A 21,305-nucleotide genomic window follows, 5' to 3' on the forward strand; every position below is an offset into this window, starting at 1 on the left:
ACATAACAGAACAATCAATCATTGTGCAGAACTGCAAAGAAATAAGTATAACCCTGCAGTAAGATTTTCTTCTAAGTCTTATCATGAGCGGGTTACCTTATGGCAGTGATCCCCAACCAGTAGCTCATGAGTAACATGTTGCTCTCCAACCCCTTGGATGTTGCTCCAAGTGGCCTCAAAGCAGTTGCTTATTTTTCAATTCCTGGTCTGAAGGAAAGCTTTAGTTGCATAAAAAACAACTGTACTGCCAAACAGAGCCTCCTGTAGGCTGTCAGCCCAAATAGGGGCTACCAATAGCCAGCCACAGCCCATATTTGGCACCCCTGGAACTTTTTTTATGTTTATGTTGCTCCTCAACTTTTTTTTACATTTAAATGTGGCTCACGGGTAAAATATAAGGTTGGGGACCCCTGCCTTATGGGCTAAGGATGGAAAGAAGAAGCAGGGCTGGCCGGCACTCAAACGGATCCACAGGAAAACTAAGAAAATTTGTAAAAAAAAATATTTTTATTTATACAAAATTAAAAAATTTATATGTGCATCTCCATCCACCCTAAGCGTTTCGCACTCGCTTATGGCAAGCCCACGACTAAGTGCCCTAAGTGGGTGCGAAACGCGTAGGGCGGATGGAGATGCAAATATACATTTTTTAACTTTGTATAAATAAAAATATTTTTAACTCATTTTCTCTGGTCCTGTGGATCCGTTTGAGTGCCGGCCGGCCCTGCTTCTTCTTCTTCACATCCTTTGCCGTACCGCTCCCTAAAGCAGGGGGTCTGGGGCTCGTGCACCCGGATCACATTCGCTATTTGGTGAGTCATTTACAATTTATTTTGGAGCACCGTGTTTCTTCCAACTATTACCTTATGGGCTGCCATTAAACAACCTGACAGATACACTATATGGCCAAAAGTACACAGGCATGATCCAGTCCAAGATCTCATCCTAAAACCAAGGGTAATAATATGAAGTTGGTACTTCTAAAGCAACCTTTACTGTCAGCTCTTGTGGGAAGACTTGCCACTAGATGTTGGAACATTGTTGGTGGAATTTGTTTCCATTCATATGTATGACGATGTGAACTGGTGGGTGGAGGTCAGGGCTTTGTGCAGGCCAGTCCTGTTCTTCTACTTTCATCTCAGCAAACCCATTCTATATGGATTTTACTTTGTGCTAGGGTTATTATCTTGATGAAATAGGTCTTCCCCAAACTGTTCCCAGACTAGAAACTGTCAAGAATGCCATTTTATGATGTATTGGTACATGAGTGGGCAAAGAAGGCTGTGGTTTAAAAAGCCAAATACAGTAATTAGAAGGGTTGTCCACATACTTTTGAGTATATTAACTTGAATAATAAACTATATAAACTGTGACTGATAAGAACGGACTGGGAGACAAAACAATAATCCCGGGTATGTTTTTGGGGATCAAAATGACAACAAACATAGGCACAAACTGAGAATCTAACCAGTGTACTGACAACAGGTAAATACATTATATACAGATAGGCCCAAGCAGGGGAAGGCCAAGGCCAGTGTAATTCAATAAAGTCCCAACAGTGCTACTCCCTCAAGGCATGCTGGGAATGCAGCATCACCCAGTGGGCTTATGGAGATCTTTCACACAAAGTCTGGGAAATAAAAACAGGTATAACATGAACTAAAAGCAACAAAAAGGCAAAATGGATCAAATTTAAGCAAACTGGCAGAGATCTGTAGAAATGCAGCGATGGCCAATTGACATTAAGGCAACGCGGGAAGGGGTGAGTGTTATCCCCTCAACAGACCTTGTTAAGAGAGCCCTACAAAGAGTCATAATAAAAGCCAGATATCCTGAGGTTGGATGGGGGGCTCTCTCCTTTAGCATCACACAAGAGGTCCATAGGGCTTTATGCGGTATCTCATTGAACTGAGTCCTTGCATTGCTTTTTCTTTTGTAACATTCTGAGACAAGTGCAGGGAGCAGAGAAAGCAGAAATCCACAGGCTGGAGACATGGAGGCAGCAAGTGAGTTCCAGGGCAGGCAAAGATGGCGCTGTCCATCCAAATGTCCTTCCATGGTAGAGCTCAGTGCTCCTCGTTGTTAACACTTAAGGAAAGGAGAAATAAATACGAGTTATTTTTCATCTTTTCTTTGGTATAAAAACCAATATAAGTCAAATACGGTTGACCTCTTACCTCTGATGGCTGACCACCTCCACCGCGGGAACCAAGAAGTCCTCGTTGCTCGTTACCTTTCTCAGATTTTAACTCAACAGCTAGCTCACCCGAAGCTGGATCCTGGGCTCTGCGGTGGGACAGATAAACAGCATTGTTCAATGGACAGCCCTTTGTTTTTTGTTTCACATTACAAGAATTATACATTTTTAAAACAATAAATATTTCATATAGGCTTTCATGTTGAATTTAGTGCACTCGCAGCTTAGATGTAATTGACTGAAAACACTATAATGAAGCATTCCACCATTTTTTCCATGACAGTTTGCTGGTGTCTGTGGATGTGTTACCAGTTATCTCATCTACTGATGAAAACCATTTAGTATGGAGCAGTATGGGAGCTGACACACGGATAAGGAGAAGAAAGTGCTGAAGAACACATGCCACTACACTTTACCGAGAAACTTGAAATTAAGCTTATAAAGAGAATGGGTCTTCTAGTTAAGATTTTATTTGAGGTCTACAGTATGTAAGTACCTTGCTGTGCTCCTTGACAGTAGGTGGGTAAATGTCAACAAAGTCATTCCCTGGGAAATCTTACAACCTCATGGTAGAGTATAACCACAAATGCCTGCTCCAAGCAAGCATAGCTAATGCTCATATAGCCAACTGCCAACTACAAGAACAAGCTACATTAGACAAGGCCAAAATCTGGCCAAATCTGAGAAAAGGAGAGCATAAAGGCTTGGGAGTTATTGTCCAAATTGTCTACTCAGACAGATGGCCAAAAAGCAATGATCTATTTATATAGGCCAATGGCCTGTAAAAGCAGATGCCACTTCAGTATCGACTGGTGGCCTGGCATAAGAAAATTTATTTTAATGGGATCATAAGAAAGTGCGTTGAAATTGCCTCCTAGGTAACATATATGTACCATTGGTCTGATAGGAAAGCTGAAACAAAGCAAACAGTCTCTCCAAACCTGGGCAAATATGGAAAGGGTAGAAAATAAAACATAAAAAGAGGCACTCTCTCTTCTAACCCACACCAGTATATTTATCAAGCAGTCAGATAGCATAAGTTAGTACAGGTATGGGATCCGTTATCTGAAAACCCAGGAGTCCCCAACCTTTTTTTACCCGTGAGCCACATTCAAATGTAAAAAGAGTTGGGGAGCAACACAAGCATGAAAAAGTCCCTATGGGTGCCAAATAAGGGCTGTGATTGGCTATTTGGAAGGCCCTATGTGGACTGGAAGCCTACAGGTGGTTCTAGTTCACATATATAGTTGTCAGCACATCTATTTTGCTATTTTGGACTCTGAACTAGTGGCTGCAGATGCTTAGAAGTTGTGGAAACCAAACATTTTTACAGAATCTACTTGACATATGCCTCCAAGCTTGGAATTCAAAAATAAGCACATGCTTTGAGGACACTGAGAGCAACATTCAAGGGGTTGGAGGGCAACATGTTGCTCACTAGCTACTGTTTGGGGATCACTGCGGAAACCCATTATTCAAAAAGCTCCGAATTACAGAAAGGTGTTCTCCCATAGACTCCATTATAATCAAAGAATCCAGATTTTTAAAATTGATTTCCTTTTTCTCTGCAATAATAAAACAGTATCTTGTACTTGATCCAAACTAAGATATAATTAATAAGCAAATTTTGCCGCTGTGTAAATTACGCCTATAGACATGAATGTCGTCAAATAAAAAATGTCGCCCATAGACTTTAATGCATTTCGGCAAATTTTCGCTGGCTGCCAATTTTTGGAAAAGCGAAACGGGTCAAATCCCCCTATCCCTAATAATTAATCCATATTGGAAGCAACATCAGCGTATTGGGTTTATTTAATGTTTACATGATTTTATAGTAGACTTAAGGTATGAACATCCAAATTATAGAAAGATCCGTTATCTGGAAACCCCAGGTCCCAAGAATTTTGGATAACAGGTCCCATACCTGTACTTATAACTTAGAACAGTGTAGGTTTCAGCCTCACAATGTGCAGCGATTATTTCCACACAAGCACTTGCACATTGGCACTATAATGGCACTATAATGTTGTGCACACAACCTACAAAAACCTACAAAAAAAAAATTTGGGAACATAGGCCAGCAGCTGATATTTACTCAACAACCCCCTCCCACCCAACCATAGACTTTGGAATCTTGTATTTGTGTTAATCCCAAGGATTGTTTCATAAAAGATTAAAGCTTTTCCCAGTAGGTGGTTGTTTTGTCATGTGAATAAAGTCTGCTCCTGGAAGCCTCTATTTGGAGCACAGACCCTTGAACATAAAACCAATGAGCATCACCTTTGTTGTGGTGTATAATTCACTCTGCAAAAACAGTTCAGTGTACAAATAAAAAATGGGTAAATAGAAGTGCAAAATAAAATAAAATATTTTGAATATAGTTCGTTAGCCAAATATAAATATCTATAAAGGCTGGAGTGAGCGGATGTCTAACATAACATAACAGAACACTACTTCCTGCTTTTCAGCTCTCTAACTCTGAGTTAGTCAGTGACTTGAAGGGGGGCCACATGGGTCATAACTACTCTGTAAGTTTGCAATTGTTCCTTATCATGCAGCTCAGATTCAAAAGCAACAGTTATGACCCTTGTGGACCCCCTTAAATCACTGATTGGGTACTGCCTGCTAACCAATCAATGGAAACCAAGTGTTCTGGCTATTATGTTAGATATCCAGTCACTCCAGCCTTTATACATTACATTTTTGGCTAACTAACTATATTGAAAACATTTATTATTTGGCACAGCCTATCTATTTACCCAGTTTTTATTTTTATACTGAACAATTCCTTTAATGCAATTAAGAACATTAATGGCCAATAACCAGGGAAATAACTGAAAATATTCACTTTTATGTCTTTATGAACCCCCCAAATACAACATTTACCCCATTAATCAAATATCTTCATACGCTTAGCACATCCTAGAAATGGCCTAATGGAAAGAGTGTAGAATTTATACAACTCCTCTACATCCTCACTATAAATGGTAGAATGTTTTACACCTACAAACTAGATTAAATCAGGTGTGCTTCTTATTTGACACCAAAAGATGTACCATTAATTTACACCATTTCAGATCACAATTAGGTAACACATGGAAATCAACGTGAACATTCAGGCAGCAAAGAATTTCAGGTGTGAAAAATGATAAGAAATGCTGAGTAAACACCTTTTCAGTAATGAAGTTATTAACGAAGCTTCTTCTTTACTTCTTTACTGGTTGCTGGCAGTAGTATTACACCAGTGTAAAGTTAGAGGAAGCTGTTCTGCTTTATAAAAACTCCTTTTCTTTTCAGGCAAAAAAGCATTGGGGTTAGGCTACATTATGGGGCATATTTACGAAAGGGCGAAGTGACTAACGCTGGCGAAACTTCGCAGATTTACTAACGGACGCCGGAGTAACTTCTCTATCGAAGGAGATAGACTCTAGCGGTACTTCGCTCCCTAACGTCAGGCGAATTTGCGCTCTGGCGAATGGACGTAACTACGCAAATTCACTAAGATGCGGATTTTACTGAACGTTACCTCTTGCGCCAGACTTGCCTTCGCCACCTCAGACCAGGCGACGTGCAATAGAGTAGATAAGGCTTGCTTCAAAAAATAGTTGAAAAATGTTCTAAGTCCCAAAAAACGCTGGCGACTTTTCATTTTTTTCAGGGTGATAGGCTGCAAAAAGAGCGAATTTTTTTTTGGGGTAACTGGCTTTCCCCCCTACATTTCCTAATATATGGCACATAAACTATACACTGGGCTCATGTGTAGGGCAATATAACAACTTTATTTTATTAAGGTTCCATGGACTTGTGTAATGTAATGTATTTGCTGCAACATATACATCCATTGAAGTTTTACTTCCCGCTGTATGCAAATTAGGCAACGATAGCGCAGCTTCGCTTGGCACAGTAACGCTAGCGCAACTTCGCCAGCATTCTTCGCAACTTCGGATTTTAGTGAATTATCGTTGTTCTGGCGAATCTATGCCTGGGGAATTTTTGCACTGTGAGCGAAGCCGTCGTTCAGAGGTTAGTGAATTTGCCCCTATGAATCCTGTTCCTCTATCAACTATCATGGCATTAACAGCTTGACAAGAAAGGCTAAGCTCCGTCAGCACAACTGTGACCAATTCCTGCTGTGAATACATCAGAGAAAGCACTAGGATGGAAAATTCATTTCATGAACAGACAAATGTCATGTAAAAAATGCTTCCACATGACTGATATACTGATATACATGACTGATGTACATGTCCAGCATACTTAAAGGCTGTTTTGGATATATCCCAAAATGCTCGGGACATGGGGTTTTCCTGATGAGGAATATTTCCATAATTTGGAATCATCATACCTTATGTCTACTAAAATAATTATATAGGGGGTAATTTATTAAAGTCTGAATGCCAAAAATTTTAGTTTTTTTTTTTTACCATAAAATCCGAATTTTTAGTGGGAAAAAAACTAGAATTTTTTGGAATTAGTTAAAAATCAGAATAAAAAAGTACTCCGACTCAGACCTGCTGAGTTCATGAAGAAGTCATGAGAGAAGTCACGAAGATATCCTGACCCTGCACTGGGTTTTTCAGCAATAATCCGAAAATTTTGCGGTTTTCGGGCAAAAATCTAAAAAAAAAATTGTACAATTCGAATTTTTTCATGGTTTTATCGAGTTTTTTCCCCGCACAGGAAGTTTTCAGAAAAAAGTATGGATATATCAAATATGTACGGATTTGGTCTGACTATTTTACTGAAAATTATCAGAAATTTCTGGATTTTGATAAATAAACCCAATACGATTATTTTGCCTCCAAAAAGGTTTCATTTTATCTTCACTGGGATCAAGTACAAGGTCCTGTTTTATTATTACAGAGAAGAAGGAAATCTTTTTTTTTTTTTAAACTTGAATTATTTGAGTTTTCAAATGGGGGTCACTGACCCCATCTAAAAAAAAAAAAGCTCTGCAAGGCTACACATTTAGGGGGCCGATTCACAAAGGATCGAATATCGAGGGTTAATTAACCCTTGATATTCGACTGAGAATTAAAATACTTCGAATATCGAAGTCGAAGGATTTTAGCGCAAATAGTGTGATTGAACGATCGAAGGATTATACCTTCGATCAAACGATAAAATCCTTTGAATCGACCGATTCGAAGGATTTTAATCCAACGATCGAAGGAATATCCTTCGATCAAAAAAACTTAGGAAAGCCTATGGGGACCTTCCCCATAGGCTAACATTGAGTTCGGTAGCTTTTAGATGGCGAACTAGGGGGTCGAAGTTTTTTCTTAAAGAGACAGTACTTCGACTATTGAATAGTTGAACGATGGTCGAAGGTCGTAGTAGCCCATTCGATGGTCGAAGTAGCCCAAAAAACACTTCGAAATTCAACGTTTTTTTACTTCGAATCCTTCACTCGAAGTTAGTGAAAGTTACTGTTATTGCTACTTTGTAATACTTGTCTTTCTATTCAGGCCTCTCCTATTCATTTTCCAGTCTCTTATTCCAATCAGTGCATGGTTGCTAGGGGAATTTGGATCAGATTGCTGCAAATGCAAATTGTAGCGTTGCTGAATAAAAAGCAAAATAGCTCAAAAACCACAAATAATAGAAAATGAAAACAAACTGTTTGTCAAATTGTCTCAGAATATCACTCTCTACATCATACTAAAAGTTAATTTAAAGGTGAACAACCCCTTTAAATATATCACAGCTTCCTGATGCGAATGAGTTGAGTGCAACATAAAAATATTTCCCCCGGAAAGGCTTTGATAAAAAGAAGTCTCAAATTCCCTTGAACAAGGGAAACTTTTAATATACAACCTATAATTACAATAGGCCCTTTTTTAAGTCCAAATAAATTCTGATATAGATTTTAATTTAAGGTAGAACTGAGAGGAAAGGAGGGCTCCCAGTTGTTTATATCAGAAGTTATTTTTAAGTGGACATAACGGTCTACTGAGACACATAAAGGGAACACTAACATGAGAGGAGAGAGTGAAGCAGAGAAGGGAGGAATGAGGAAGTAAGGGACGAGGCACTGGGAATGTGAGTGAAGAATGAAATGGGAGAAATTCTGAGCATCTATTCTCTTTAATTGGTCATTTTATTTCATTTCCCATTTTGTTAAATAAAAAAGAACACAATAAATTCTCCTGGGAGTCTGGGGATATGCCTCCAACATGTGCTTTTGGGTACTCATATGTTTTAAGATAACTTTCTAATTATATCTGTACTCAACACAGAGCTGGAATGTCAGATGAAGAAGAGGAGGGTGAGATGAACGAAGGTGGTGGTGGGGACAGTAAACACATACAAAGCCAAAGGTCGGAGAAAGGATAAAGATGTTGCTACTCTATACATGTTGCCAGACAATAACTTCCATAAAGACAAACTGGCAGCTAGAATGGCTAACCAAGGCAGACAATGATAAAATATACTAGAAAAGCGTTGGCACTTTACTTACCTTTTTTTTATTAATTCATTAAAAAAATAAGAAGGAGAGTATATTTGTGTACAAAATTGGGGGCAAGTTCAGTGTCACACTGTGGGGCCCACTGGGCCTGTAGCCTCAGCCCCCCCCCCACAGTAGCCTCCGGCTCCCCAGCTGCAAACTCTGTTGTGCCGCCAATGCCCCCTAAGATCGGATTACTACAAAGAGAATGGGCGCCGACGGGACAAGGACCTCATCAATCAGATGATGTGGTATCAATCGCCAGAAAAATCTTGTCCAGATATTGATTGGGGAAACCTGTCGGAAGCCCCCCATACACTGGCAGATAAGATGCTGAATCGGACTAAAGGACAGATGTCGGCAGCTTTAATCTGCACGTGTATGGTCACCTATATGTTATGGATATGAAAACATAGCTGTCATCCTACTAGGGTTTCAGGGACGTCGAACACAATAAACTGAATAATCTCTTGCAGGTATGGGACCTGTTATCCAGAATGCATGAAACCTGGGGCTTTCCAGATAATGGATCTTTCCATAATTTGGATCTCCATACCTAAGGTCTACTAGAAAATCATGTAAAGATTAAATAAACCCAATAGGCTACTTTTAATTATATGTTAGTTTGGATCAAGTATAAGGTACTGTTTTATTATTACAGAGAAAAAGGAAATCATTTTTTAACAACTGGATTATTTAGATAATCTATGAGTCTATGAGAAATGGCCTTTCTGTAATTCGTAACTTTCCCGATGATGGTTTTCCAGATAACAAATGCCATACCTGTATAGTAATAATAATTTATAACCTCAGTTGCCTTTATGCTGGATGTCCTGGAATATCTAGGGCTGCAAATAAGCATTCACTTTATATCTTATCCTAAATGGGTTCACATTCAATGCCTCAAGCTCCAAGGGGGTATGTACTACCCCACAATCTAGGGCCATAAAGGGAAACCCAGAGTTTATTCTTTATGACATTTCATATACAGTTGTGCATATAGGTGAGAGCTGATTTATTTTGCTAGGGAGTCAATACAACTAAGCAGAATAGCAAAATGTATAGCAATAGATTTCACTTTTATTTTAGACATTGGGCTCCCTCAAGAGCATTTTCCCAGGGTCCTCTTCCCTTATGTAAATAACCATTTTGTATCCGTCATTTTGTTATAATATTACAAGAACATCTGGCCCAGAATATGCATTTTCAACCCAAATCTCAGCATATCTGGCATTCAGGTGTGGTTATCAAAACCTAGATAAGAAAACTATTCCCCCCATATCTCATCCCAGTTGGGACACAGACTGGGCCCCCAAGGTACTACTTTGACCCCCGCTACGTGGACAGTCCCACAGTTTGGGAATTTCCACATGAAAAGGTGCGGTTGTATAAATCTACGATGAATTAGACTCTCTCACTGCCTCTTTCATCTCCAACCCCAACTCCATATCTCTACTACAAAATACACTATGAACCACATTGCTGCCTTTCCCTATAGACCAAACAAAGGAGTCTCTTACAATGACTGCTTCTCCGATGAGCCACACGTTAATTTTCCTTTCTTCTGTAGGAAATAAAAGAGGGCCACGACCAGAAGGAGGAGGATGACACAAACGACCACAGCAATGATGGCTGTACTACTTCCACCGGTCTGTTCTGTAATCAAATACAAACATTATTAAAGGGTAATAATAAAGAGACACTGATTTAGCATTGATTCTCCCCTTTCAACAATGCCCCAGTTACCTTGTGGCGGTCTTGCACTTGGTGAAACCGAGTTCACTGTGTAAAAAAAGGAAATATTTAATTAAGATCTCAAATATTCTGAACATCATATCACACTCATACCACAAAGCCCTTGGTTGTTTAGCATTTGTATGACACTCAGACCTTGACCCTCAGCATGACGTACAAATGAAACCTTCACACTAACATGGCACACAATCCTTGGCAAGAATTAAAGGGGATGTAAAGGTAAGAAATTAAAATCCCATTTTTACTTCCTTTAATGAAAAAGAAATCTATCTCCAATATACTTTAATTAAAAAATGTGTACCGTTTTTATAAGAAACCTGACTGTATGCAGTGAGATTCTCCTTTCATTTACTTGCTCTGACTGCTGTGGATAGGAAACTTCAGATGGTCCCCAACTGCTCTGCAGGGAAAGGATCATACTTACTCCCCCCCCATCTTACTTCCCAGAACTCAAGCAATTCTGTTTGTTTCCCTGTAAAGCAGCCAGCGACTGTGTAGGGATTTGTATCCACAGACCCGGTGCAGTCTGCATATTCTGATTATTAATCAGTCTTGCTGTATCAGCTTCCTATAGCAGATGTTATTTGACTTGTGCTGTTTTGATAATTTACCACGATCCCTAAGCAGCAACCCAGACCACACTGAGCATGTGCATGGTCTTGGTCTTGCAAAGATTGTTAAAGGAGAAGGAAAGGCTAAAATTAAGTAAGCTTTATCAGAAAGGTCTATATAAATACACCCGTAAACCCTTAAAGTAATGCTGCTCTGAGTCCTCTGTCAAAAGAAACACAGCATTTCTTTCCTTCTATTGTGTATACATGGACTGCTGTATCAGACTTCCTGTTTTCAGCATAAACCTACAGGGCAGGGCTTGAGCATGCTCAGTTTGCTCCTCACCCCCTCCCTCCTCCCATCCCTGCTGTAATCTGAGCCCAGAGCTATGAGTGAGCTGGGATAGACTCAGACAGGAAGTGATGTCACACCAAGCTTATATGACAGCTTCTATCCTAAACAAACAGAGACAGTGTCTAGAGCTGTTTACGGTAAAGCATTCTGCAAAATAAATATAGCATTCTAGCTTGCACTGTTGTGGCTAATCTGTTGGCAATAAACTGTCTTGGAGCTTTCCTTCTCCTTTAACAAAGTAACAAGACTCTGAAAGCATAAATCATTTGTTTAATTAGGCTTGTGGTGCAGTGAGTTCATATTTATGTTTAGTATACAAAATACAGCATTATTCTATTTTAGACTTTAGTCCCCCTTTAACATATGTCTTGAGTTCATATTACATTAAAACCCTACAGGACCATCAGCCTAACTTGGTTAAAGTTAGTATTATACTACACAACCCTTTGTAAGACTTTCCAGATGTTTGGAGCTCATACAACACTTCCACCACAAAGGCCTTGGCCTTCAGCCTAACTTAGAGATGATAAGACATCATCTCTCACCTCCACACCACACAACTGTGGTTAAGACTTGCCAGATGTTTATATTTCATATCACAATCATACCTCACAAGACTAGGCCCTCAGCACAACATGGGTAGAGCCTGTATCACACTCAAATACCATACAACCCTTGCTAAGACTTACTAGGTATTTAGAGTTCGTATCATGACCATTCCACACATGCCTCAGCCCTGATGATGATGATTAGAGTTTATATCTCAACCAGACTTACTGTTTAGAGTGAACTTCTTCTCGGCAGACCCAAGGTCATTTCTTGCAGAGCAGGATATATCATTCATCAGTTTAGATAAGGCTTTCATGGTTACTGTGCTTATCACGTGTTGTCCATTTAATGTTTGTGTGCTCTAAGAATGAAGAAGGAAGAGTAGTGACCACAAGGCACACAGCCTGATTGGGATCTTTGTAAGCAAGTGTGGTGACCAATCGCACACCGAACTATGATTAACAAGACTCATTCTTCAACACAAAGGCCAAGGATGATCAAACTCCCTGAGAAGCCAAACAAAGCATCACTGACCTCGTTACTCATGAGCTATTACCGCACAAAGAAAGAAGAGAGTCCAGTATTCATGGCAGAGAGACTGCTTGGAGACAGCTCTGACTGAGGGGGAACGCGAAGTTCAATGAAAGAATTACTCACAATAGCCCCTTTTTTGAAAAAGAAAATAAATCCCTATAATGGAATCTTCTCCTACATTTGTAACACCCACAACTTAGTTTATATTTAGGCAGATCTGGAATCTACATGGCACAAAGAGGTCTATGTATGTTTATCTTTGCTTGGATGTAGCATGTTTATGTCCAACTTTGGGCTTACAAGATACTAAGCTGTTTGATCATAGAGACTTTTCATGAAAAATTCCAGCAACAAAACATGGGAACAAGACAATAAATGGCGGTTATGTAATATAAGGTGCAGAGCCAAGATGCAAAGACAGTCCTCGCAATATTTATATGAAAACTGATGGCAATGAAGCAGAACACACACTAAAAATACACTATATGATGCACACAGATAAGTACCTTTAATTCTGGTGGGTTCCAGGTGATCTCTGGTTCTGGGAATCCCTGTGCTGAGCAGGTTAGTGTCACCATAGAACCTTCAGAAAGCACCTCAACTACTTCATCTCCACGTTCCAGCTGAGGGGCTCCTAGAATAATCCAAAAATATATTTTTTGTTATTTTATTTATACAGGAAGGGGCTGTGACCCTCACAAATCCAACATAATCCATTGACTCCAGCAACAAGCAAATATATATATATATATATATATATATATATATATATATATATACATACACGTATATATATATATATATATATATATATATATATATATATATATATATGTGTGTGTGTGTGTGTGTGTATATATAGATACCTATGACTATATAAAGGTACAGTATGAGGCCCTAAATGACCTGTGCTGGCAGTCTTGATCTAAATAACCTTTATGCTACTGGTCTAAACTGTTTTCTTTAACAAAGGTCAACAATAGCAATACAACAATAACATACCAGTGAAACATGCTACATCCAAACCAATGTATTGGAGCCGCCTATATATTATAATTATCCTTTACCCTAGCAGCTATAAATGGTTCAGGCAGAACCAAGAGAGCTATTAAATGGATTAACCAATCTCCTAAAACAAACCTGCCTCTCCATTAAGCACCCAAAGGGCTTCATCAGCAATTGTGCATTAAACCCAGCTATACATAGAATGAAACGCCATTCAGTCACTGGTCCTAATGTACATAACTAACTTATTATCTTAAATCAACCATTTAATCAATATAAAAAATGCACTGCTGCCATTAGAAGGCCACGGTTATCTTTCAACAATGGCATTGCTTAGGCTGCCGATATCTTAAAGTGACCACACACAGAGCAATGGTCAGCCAGTTCAGTATGTGTGGTCAGTGTTAGTCTGGGAAGCATCACAATAACACCTATAGGTGTTTCAAGCTTACACTTCACTAACTTATCCCATATGAAAAAAAATAAATGGCCCTCCAATCATCAATTTCTTGGTGTTTCTTTTATTTTTTTACCATGAAACATTACTTTAAAGGGGAGGTTTGCCTCTTAGGGGGTTAATTATTATGCTCCGAATATCTGAAATTCGAATAATTCGTAGTTTTCAGACTAAGAAAAAAACTACGAATTTTTTCGGAATTTATTAAAGCCTGATGGTCTTAAAAGTCCAACTCCTAAAATCCGGCATCTTAAAGCTCTCGAGGTCCTTTTTTAATGATAAATAAGGTCCATTCGGGCATCGGATTTTTATGTTAGAAATACTTCGAAAAATTCGGACCTTGATAAATAACCCCCTTAGTATGATGTAGAGAGTGATATTTGCAACTGGTTTTCATTTTTTTATTATTTATAGTTTTTGAGTGTTTTTTGAGACCCCCATTTAAAAGCCGAGTGAGAAGAAGGCGGTGATAAAGGCAAATTATTAAAAAACCTATAAAAATAAACAATGAAGACCAACTGAGAAGTTGCTAACAATCAGCCACTCTATAACATGCTAAAAGGATGATTTAAGGGCAAAGCACAGGGGGCATTTTCAAGTATGTTGTCACCAGATGGGTTCGTAGCGCCATGGGTAGGGGACAAAACACTCATAATCAACTCCGTTTTAGTTGGTAAAACTGCGACCAATGGGCAAATTGCACTCTGCCTTTTAGCTGCCTCCCTTCAGAAGAACAACTGACTTCACACTAATAAAATACACTGAATTATACATGAACATTGATGTAGTAATAAATGTGCATAAATCTTAATTACTTTAACTTTTACCTTAAATTTGCTAATTTACACAATATCACCTTGTTTCCAGGCAGGCATAAGATTAGCATTTTTACTAATTAATGCCACTTTCACTCTTCTACTTAATCCCCTCCATTAAAATTAAGGATCTTGCAAAACAGCCACTACCTTCCCCATATCTTTGGTGATCAATATCACTAGGGTGACTGCTTATGCCCTTATTATTCCATGAGAAAGGACATAAACAAAGACAAGCGAATAGCAACCCTTCTCCAGCTGCTCTCCAGCTTTGCACATCTCTTTCCCCTGAGCTGAATGGCGGCCATTATCGTAGCTATTTTACAACCGAGATAAGTCACCTTTGGCTTTTACTGCCCTACAGACCCTTGCTTGCAGGGCAGATGCTGGGAATTATAGTTTTGCAGCAGATTACACACCCCAGGTTATGATCCCTGTTACAGAATGCAAAACAAGGATGATTTATATTCATGGGATTTAAATATATTCCACTATATTCTTTAGTGTTTAATCAGTCAGATTAATCAGTTTGGACATTCGTGTTTTGAAAGTGGAAAAAAACTCAATGCACCCAAAAATGAACACCAGCGGCCTTACACCAGGTTTGCTACGGAGCTGAAAAATGAAACCAGCAACATGTCATTGGATAAACAAAATGGGTAAACTGCTGCTGGACCACTCTTCCTACTGCAACCTCATTTCTGATTGCAAATTTATAGCTACAAGCCGCAAAAAAAAAGCTGCAAAGTTTACTGGAAGAAGGTGACTTTACGATTGTGTGCTTTATGGGTTAATTTAGCAGTTACTATCGTACAGGGCCTACAAGACACTTATGGTTCTACATTATGGTCCTCACAAAAATAATTATTCATGGCCCTAAAGAAAGAAACCTTCATGGCTCTATAGGAAGAAACTCTCATGGCAGGGTTCCTCAAACATTTTTTTTACCTGTGAGGAACATTTAGATGTAAAAAGAGTTGTGGAGCAAGCAAGCATGAAAATGTTCCTGAGTGGTGCAAAATAAGAGCTGTGATTGGGTATTTGGTAGCCCCTTATGTGGACTGGCAGCCTTCAGGAAGTTCTGGTTGGCAGCAACTTGAACTTGCCTCCAAGACAGGAATTCCAAAATAAACACCTGGTTTGAGACCACTGGGAGCAACATCCAAGGGGTTGGAGAGCAACATCTTTCTACAACACGAGCCACTGGTTGGGGATCACTGAATCATGGCCTTAGAGGAAGACGCTTTCATTGACCGAAAGAAAAAATTTGTTGGCCCTACTGAAAGAAGCTGTCATGGAGACCTCATGGCTAAATAGAAGCCTTGGTAAGTTTCAGAGGAGCGTTATTATGGGGCATATTAGAAAAGACTATCTTGATGAATACCGCTCAGCTTCCTGTCGTTTCTTGTGCAAAAATGTTGTTGGCGAGGGAAAAACAATGAGAGAAACTAATCACTTGATCCCATAGGCATTCCATCAAGAGATGAACCCTATGGTTCAACTGCTTTAAAGGAGAACTAAAGCCTAAAATGAATATTGGTTATAAATGTCATATTTTATATATTGAACTTATTGCACAAGCCTAAAGGTTCGGGATCTCACCTCCCATCTTAGATTTTGTCAGAAGTGTCTGTGACACTCACACGCTCATTGGGGCTCATTTATCAACAGTGGGAAAATTTGCCCATGGGCAGTTACCCATAGCAACCAATCAGTGATTAGCTTTTTAAAGCCAACTGCAAGTAGAACAATGAATGCAACAATCTGATTGGATTCCATGGGTAAATGACCCCCATTGTGTTTTGAGCATTGTGTTTTGAGCAGCTGTTGAGAAGCTTTGGGGTTGTTGCACATCATCAAGCAGAAAATAAGGTTCATCTGTCATATAAGCTGATGCTACAGGCTGATTATGAAATTATGATGCTAAATGTGCTGGTTTCTGACCTGCCATGTACCAATAATCTGAATGTTTTACAAATCAGCCTTATACTGTTACAGTTATATTCTATGTGTATTGTATATTGTGAGTGGGTCCCTAAGCTCAGTAAGTGACAGCAGCACAGAGCATGTGCAGTGAATCAGCAGAAAAGAAGATGGGGAGCTACTGGGGCATCTTTGGAGACACAGCTCTTTACTGCTAAAAGGCTGTGGTTGCCTTGGGCTGGTACAGAAACCCAAAACACAATGTACAAAATTTCTGCCCTACTTCTTTAGTTAAGTTTTAGTTCTCCTTTAAGATATTATAAGGATATACAGTAAACACACACCACAGCCTCCCTAACATGCATGGAGTCCACCTCACCCTCAACAGCGACAGTGATGCTGTGCTCCTTCATCAGTCCAGGCACTTCAGGCACAGTAGCCAGACATGTATAAACCCCAGCGTCAGCATATGAGACATCACGCAGTCGATATCTACTGGTTTCTGAGATCATTTTGTCACCCTGTTAATACAAGAAATAAGACTACTGCAATATTCAAGATGCATACTATATACAGTATACGAAGAAACCTGAACAATGTAAGCAATGCGGGAGGAGGATATTTGACATTAAAGGGCATGTAAAGGCAAAAAAATAAAATCCCATTTTTACTTTCTGTCATGAAAAAGAAACCTATCTCCAATATACTTTAATTAAAAAATGTGTACCGTTTTTATAAGAAAAAACTGCTGTGGATAGGAATTGTCAGACGGTCCCTAACTGCTGAGCAGGGAAACAATCATACTTATGAACAGCAGGGGGAGCCCCCGCCTTACTTCCCAGCCATGCAGAACTCAAGCAGCTTTGTTTATGATGATCCCTAAGCAGCCCAGACCACACTGAGCATGTGCACAGTCTTAGTCTTGCAAAGATGTGTAACAAAGTTACAAGATGGTGACCCCCTGTAGTGAACTTTGAAAGCATAAATCATTTGTTTGATTAGGCTTGTGGTGCAGTAAGTTCATGTTTATATTTAGTATACAAAATACAGCATTTATAGCCTTATTCTATTTTAGACTTTACATGCCCTTTAAGTACCATGAGGAACAAGAAAAGGGGAACGGAAACTGAATAGAAGGATTGTGTTGGTGAACAGAGGAGAAGACTTATGTTTGCACATACAACACACAGTTTGGTAGGCCCAACTCTTGTAACTTGAAAATGGGGGCCCATTTACAAATTAGCTTGGGCTTTGGCAATCAATCAAAGTGTTCTGGTTTAAGAAATGAAATTAATAATTTATGGGGCCCCTGTTGATTCTTTTTACCTTTTTCCAGCTCAGATGGGGCTTCTGAGAGCCATCACCTGAGCAAAACAGCTGGAGGTCCTTGCCATGAGGTATGGTGACTGGTTCTTGTGGGAGCACAGAAAGGGGTCCCAGATCTGTTTTGAGACAATTTGATGAAGCAAAAGTTATTAAAGAGCCAAAAACTTAACGGAATCTGAAACCAAATTTATATATACATATTCATTGTGCATATTGACTAATTTACAACTGCTGTAACAAAATAAAATATTTTCAGACTGAGTTAAAACCAAATTATATTTTTAGTATTTATGGCAGACAATGCCTAAGGGACCACCCGAAGATACTTGCCTGAAAGCTGCAAAAGTCCAGTTGGTAAAAAAAGAGCCCAAACTATTAATTAAAGGGTTTGGGTTTTGATTTTGTTTAAAATCCTGAAAAAAGGAATGCTTGCTGGTTTTTATGGGCCTCCACATAAAACATTTCCTCTATGCTTTTGTCTAGTGGCAATGTCCCTTTGCTTTATTTCCGCCATGTTTGTATGAAGGTATTAGCGGCTTTGCTTACAAATGTAGCCTAATCTAAGCGGCCATCATCTCCCTGGCAAGCCTGGAGAACTGGGCATGATCTAGAGGAGGGTCATTACCATTGAAATGGTCAGGCAAACTCTAAGTAATGCACAAGCCTGGACCACACCAAGTAGAAGAGCCGAAGTCAGATGGTAACCAAGGCCTGACGCGTTTCGTGTCCTTGGTAGACATGAAACGTGTCTGGCCTTAGTTCTTAATTATGGAAAATAAAATGTGTACTTTTAATCTTTACCATCTGACTTTGGCTCTTCTACTTGATGTGGTCCAGGCTTGTGCCAGCCTCCTTTGATGTTTCTTGGTATTTGCTCCCTTTGCTGAAGGTTTGGAGCGTGTGCTCCCGAGCCCACTGTACACAGTAGTACTTTTTTTTTCAGTGTACTTCATACACTGGTTCCCTATCTTTATAAACTCAAAGTAATACCTAAACTAAAGCAATTAGCTGTGGGTATTCCCCTGTGGTAACCAGAACCTTGCAGATGACTAAAGGTGGCCAAACATGGAGAGATCTGCTTGTTTGGCGATGTCGCCAAACGAGCGGATCTCTCCCTGATATGCCCACCTCGGGCACCGTGGGCAATATCAGGCTGATCCGATCGTGGGCCCTAGGGCCCAACGATCGGATCCTAACGAATAGTAACGGGCGGTCGGATCGCGGGACCACATCAACGAACACATACGGCCGCGATCTGAAGGGATTTTTAGTCCCATCCGACGTTTGACCACATCTCGATCGGGGAAGCCCGTCGGGGGGCCCCATACACAGGCCAATAAGCTGCTGTCTGTCGGCAGCTTTTATCGGCCCATGTATGGCCACCTTTAGAAGGTAAAATTGCCTTTAATGTAACTTCGTTATCTACCTCCAAAGAGAACTCCAAATAAAATGCCACAAGCTGAATACAAAACGGTATATCACGACTACTCGCCATACTTCACACTCACAGTGCACAAAAATGTTCTGTTCCCGTAAAAGAATAATCTCCTCTGGGGTGTCAAAGTCCAGAGCGTGACATCGATACACCCCTGAGTCTTCTCTAGACACGTTACGTTTTATAAAGATTGAATCAGAGCCAGAGTATAATTCTTCTTCTGTGCCATCCTGTAAGACAAGAAAAGAACACACAGAGATAATGATTTGCTGGAGGTTTGGAGGACTGTCAATTGGGACATGAGGTCACAAAGAGAAGTACAAGTGAGAGAGAATTCATTTCAATTCAATTCATTCCTTCAGAATGTTGGATGTCACACCCATTGCTGTCAACAGGAAAACATCAGCATGGGTGATACTGATATGACGCTTATCTTCACATTTTCAGTTCAGAACCACATTAAAACTGATGTTTTTATGATTTCACATAACAAACGTTTAGCAATGCATAGTACAAAGAGAACAGTCGACGTCATGAAGAAACTCCCAGTACCTTGACTCTTTCAATCATATAGGAAGGTGGGGGGTACCCGTCTCCTGCACAACGAAAAGTCACATCGTCCCCCTCCTTTATCGGCATGGCTGACAGCAACTCAAACTTCACGTCTTCTGTGTAAACTGAAGGGAAACAGACATTTTGAATAGTGAGGGCTGAGCAGCATCAGAGAAGTACAGCAAGTTGCACAGAGGTTTCTTTGACTTTGCTAGAAATAACTGAGCAATTTAGACAGTTCTTTTTTTTATTGTTTCTGATAAAAAAAAAATTTTTCGTTAAAAATTAAATAATGGTGTATTAATAATTCTAATTTCATGCAGATCAATTTTATTATTGTTTCTGATAAATATTTTTTTTTTTCGTTTAGGTATTATAAAAATGAAATAATGGTGTATTAATAATTCTAATTTTATGCAGATCAATTTAATTCTATGGGTTCCAACACACAGTTGAAATGTGACATACTGAAATCAGAGGAAATATTTAAAACACAGGACTATACGGAAATAAGCAAGTTAAGAGAGATCACATAAGCTGTACTTTATTGCTCTCTTTATAGCAGGGACCATGATTGGCTAGCACTAGCACTTGCACTTTTTGCAGCTCTGATGACAGTATCTCAAAGGCATTTTTACTTTCCCTTTAAGGTGTATATTCCAGACACCAGAATGCAAACACACACAGAAGGGATTCCCAACAGCTGTGAGAAGGTACCACACCTCAAGTCCTAATACAAATTACCATATCTACAAAGACATACCAATTAAGTTCAACTCTTCAGCTTCTGCAAGTCTACATTACTGTATGTTTCACAGAAGAAATATTGAGAACTCAAGAAGAAGGTGAAGAAATACAGAGGAATGCAAAAGACACATAAATAAGGGGTGCTTAATAGGAATGCAAAATAAAGTGGTATCAAGGTAAAAGATGTGAGACTGTAGGGGCTAAAATCAAGCAGTGGCCTCACTCACAATGCAAAGTCAGATTAAAGGCCTTAGATTCCATAAAGCCGGATGATCCTCCAGGTACAGCAAATACAACTCTACAGGAAAATCGAGAATCGGCATCTTGCTTCGTTGGCCTTAGGAAGAGAGTGCTGGAGACGGTGAACAAACCAGAGGCTTCTCTGACTGTGCGAGACGTCATGTACAGATCTGCATTGGAAATATGGAAAAAGACAAAGTTCGGTTTTATTATTCTCATACACTAATGAATGTAAGCTCTAAGGGGCAGAGTTATCAAGGGTCGAAATTTGAATTCAAAAAGACCAAACAAAATGAAGTCAAAGTTTTTTTTTCCCGAATAGGTCAGTTTTCGATCGAATAGGTCTGTATTCGGTCGAATTCGGATCGATTGAATCTAAGTAATAGTGCATTCGATCAAATTTAATTCGTACGAAT

At 39.5% G+C, this 21,305-nt stretch overlaps 1 protein-coding gene across 2 annotated transcripts in view; it reads right to left on the bottom strand.

The window, feature by feature from the left end:
- Positions 1-1,236: 1,236 nt before the first annotated feature.
- The window catches only part of bcam.S (basal cell adhesion molecule (Lutheran blood group) S homeolog), a 42,888-nt gene continuing 22,819 nt past the window's right edge, over positions 1,237-21,305 (bottom strand). For both annotated transcript variants that reach the window (XM_018228139.2, XM_018228138.2), the window contains exons 6-16: positions 20,877-21,059; positions 19,903-20,027; positions 19,424-19,580; positions 17,916-18,031; positions 16,969-17,110; positions 12,896-13,023; positions 12,084-12,216; positions 10,392-10,427; positions 10,166-10,301; positions 2,178-2,286; positions 1,237-2,088 (exon numbers count right to left, since the gene is read on the bottom strand). In XM_018228139.2, the coding sequence (XP_018083628.1) occupies positions 2,083-2,088; positions 2,178-2,286; positions 10,166-10,301; positions 10,392-10,427; positions 12,084-12,216; positions 12,896-13,023; positions 16,969-17,110; positions 17,916-18,031; positions 19,424-19,580; positions 19,903-20,027; positions 20,877-21,059 (1,271 nt within the window). In that variant the 3' untranslated portion in view covers positions 1,237-2,082. The remainder of the gene's footprint in view (positions 2,089-2,177; positions 2,287-10,165; positions 10,302-10,391; positions 10,428-12,083; positions 12,217-12,895; positions 13,024-16,968; positions 17,111-17,915; positions 18,032-19,423; positions 19,581-19,902; positions 20,028-20,876; positions 21,060-21,305) is intronic.

This window comes from Xenopus laevis, chromosome 7S (assembly GCF_017654675.1).
Source record: "Xenopus laevis strain J_2021 chromosome 7S, Xenopus_laevis_v10.1, whole genome shotgun sequence".
In the NCBI taxonomy this organism is placed as follows: Eukaryota; Metazoa; Chordata; class Amphibia; order Anura; family Pipidae; genus Xenopus; species Xenopus laevis.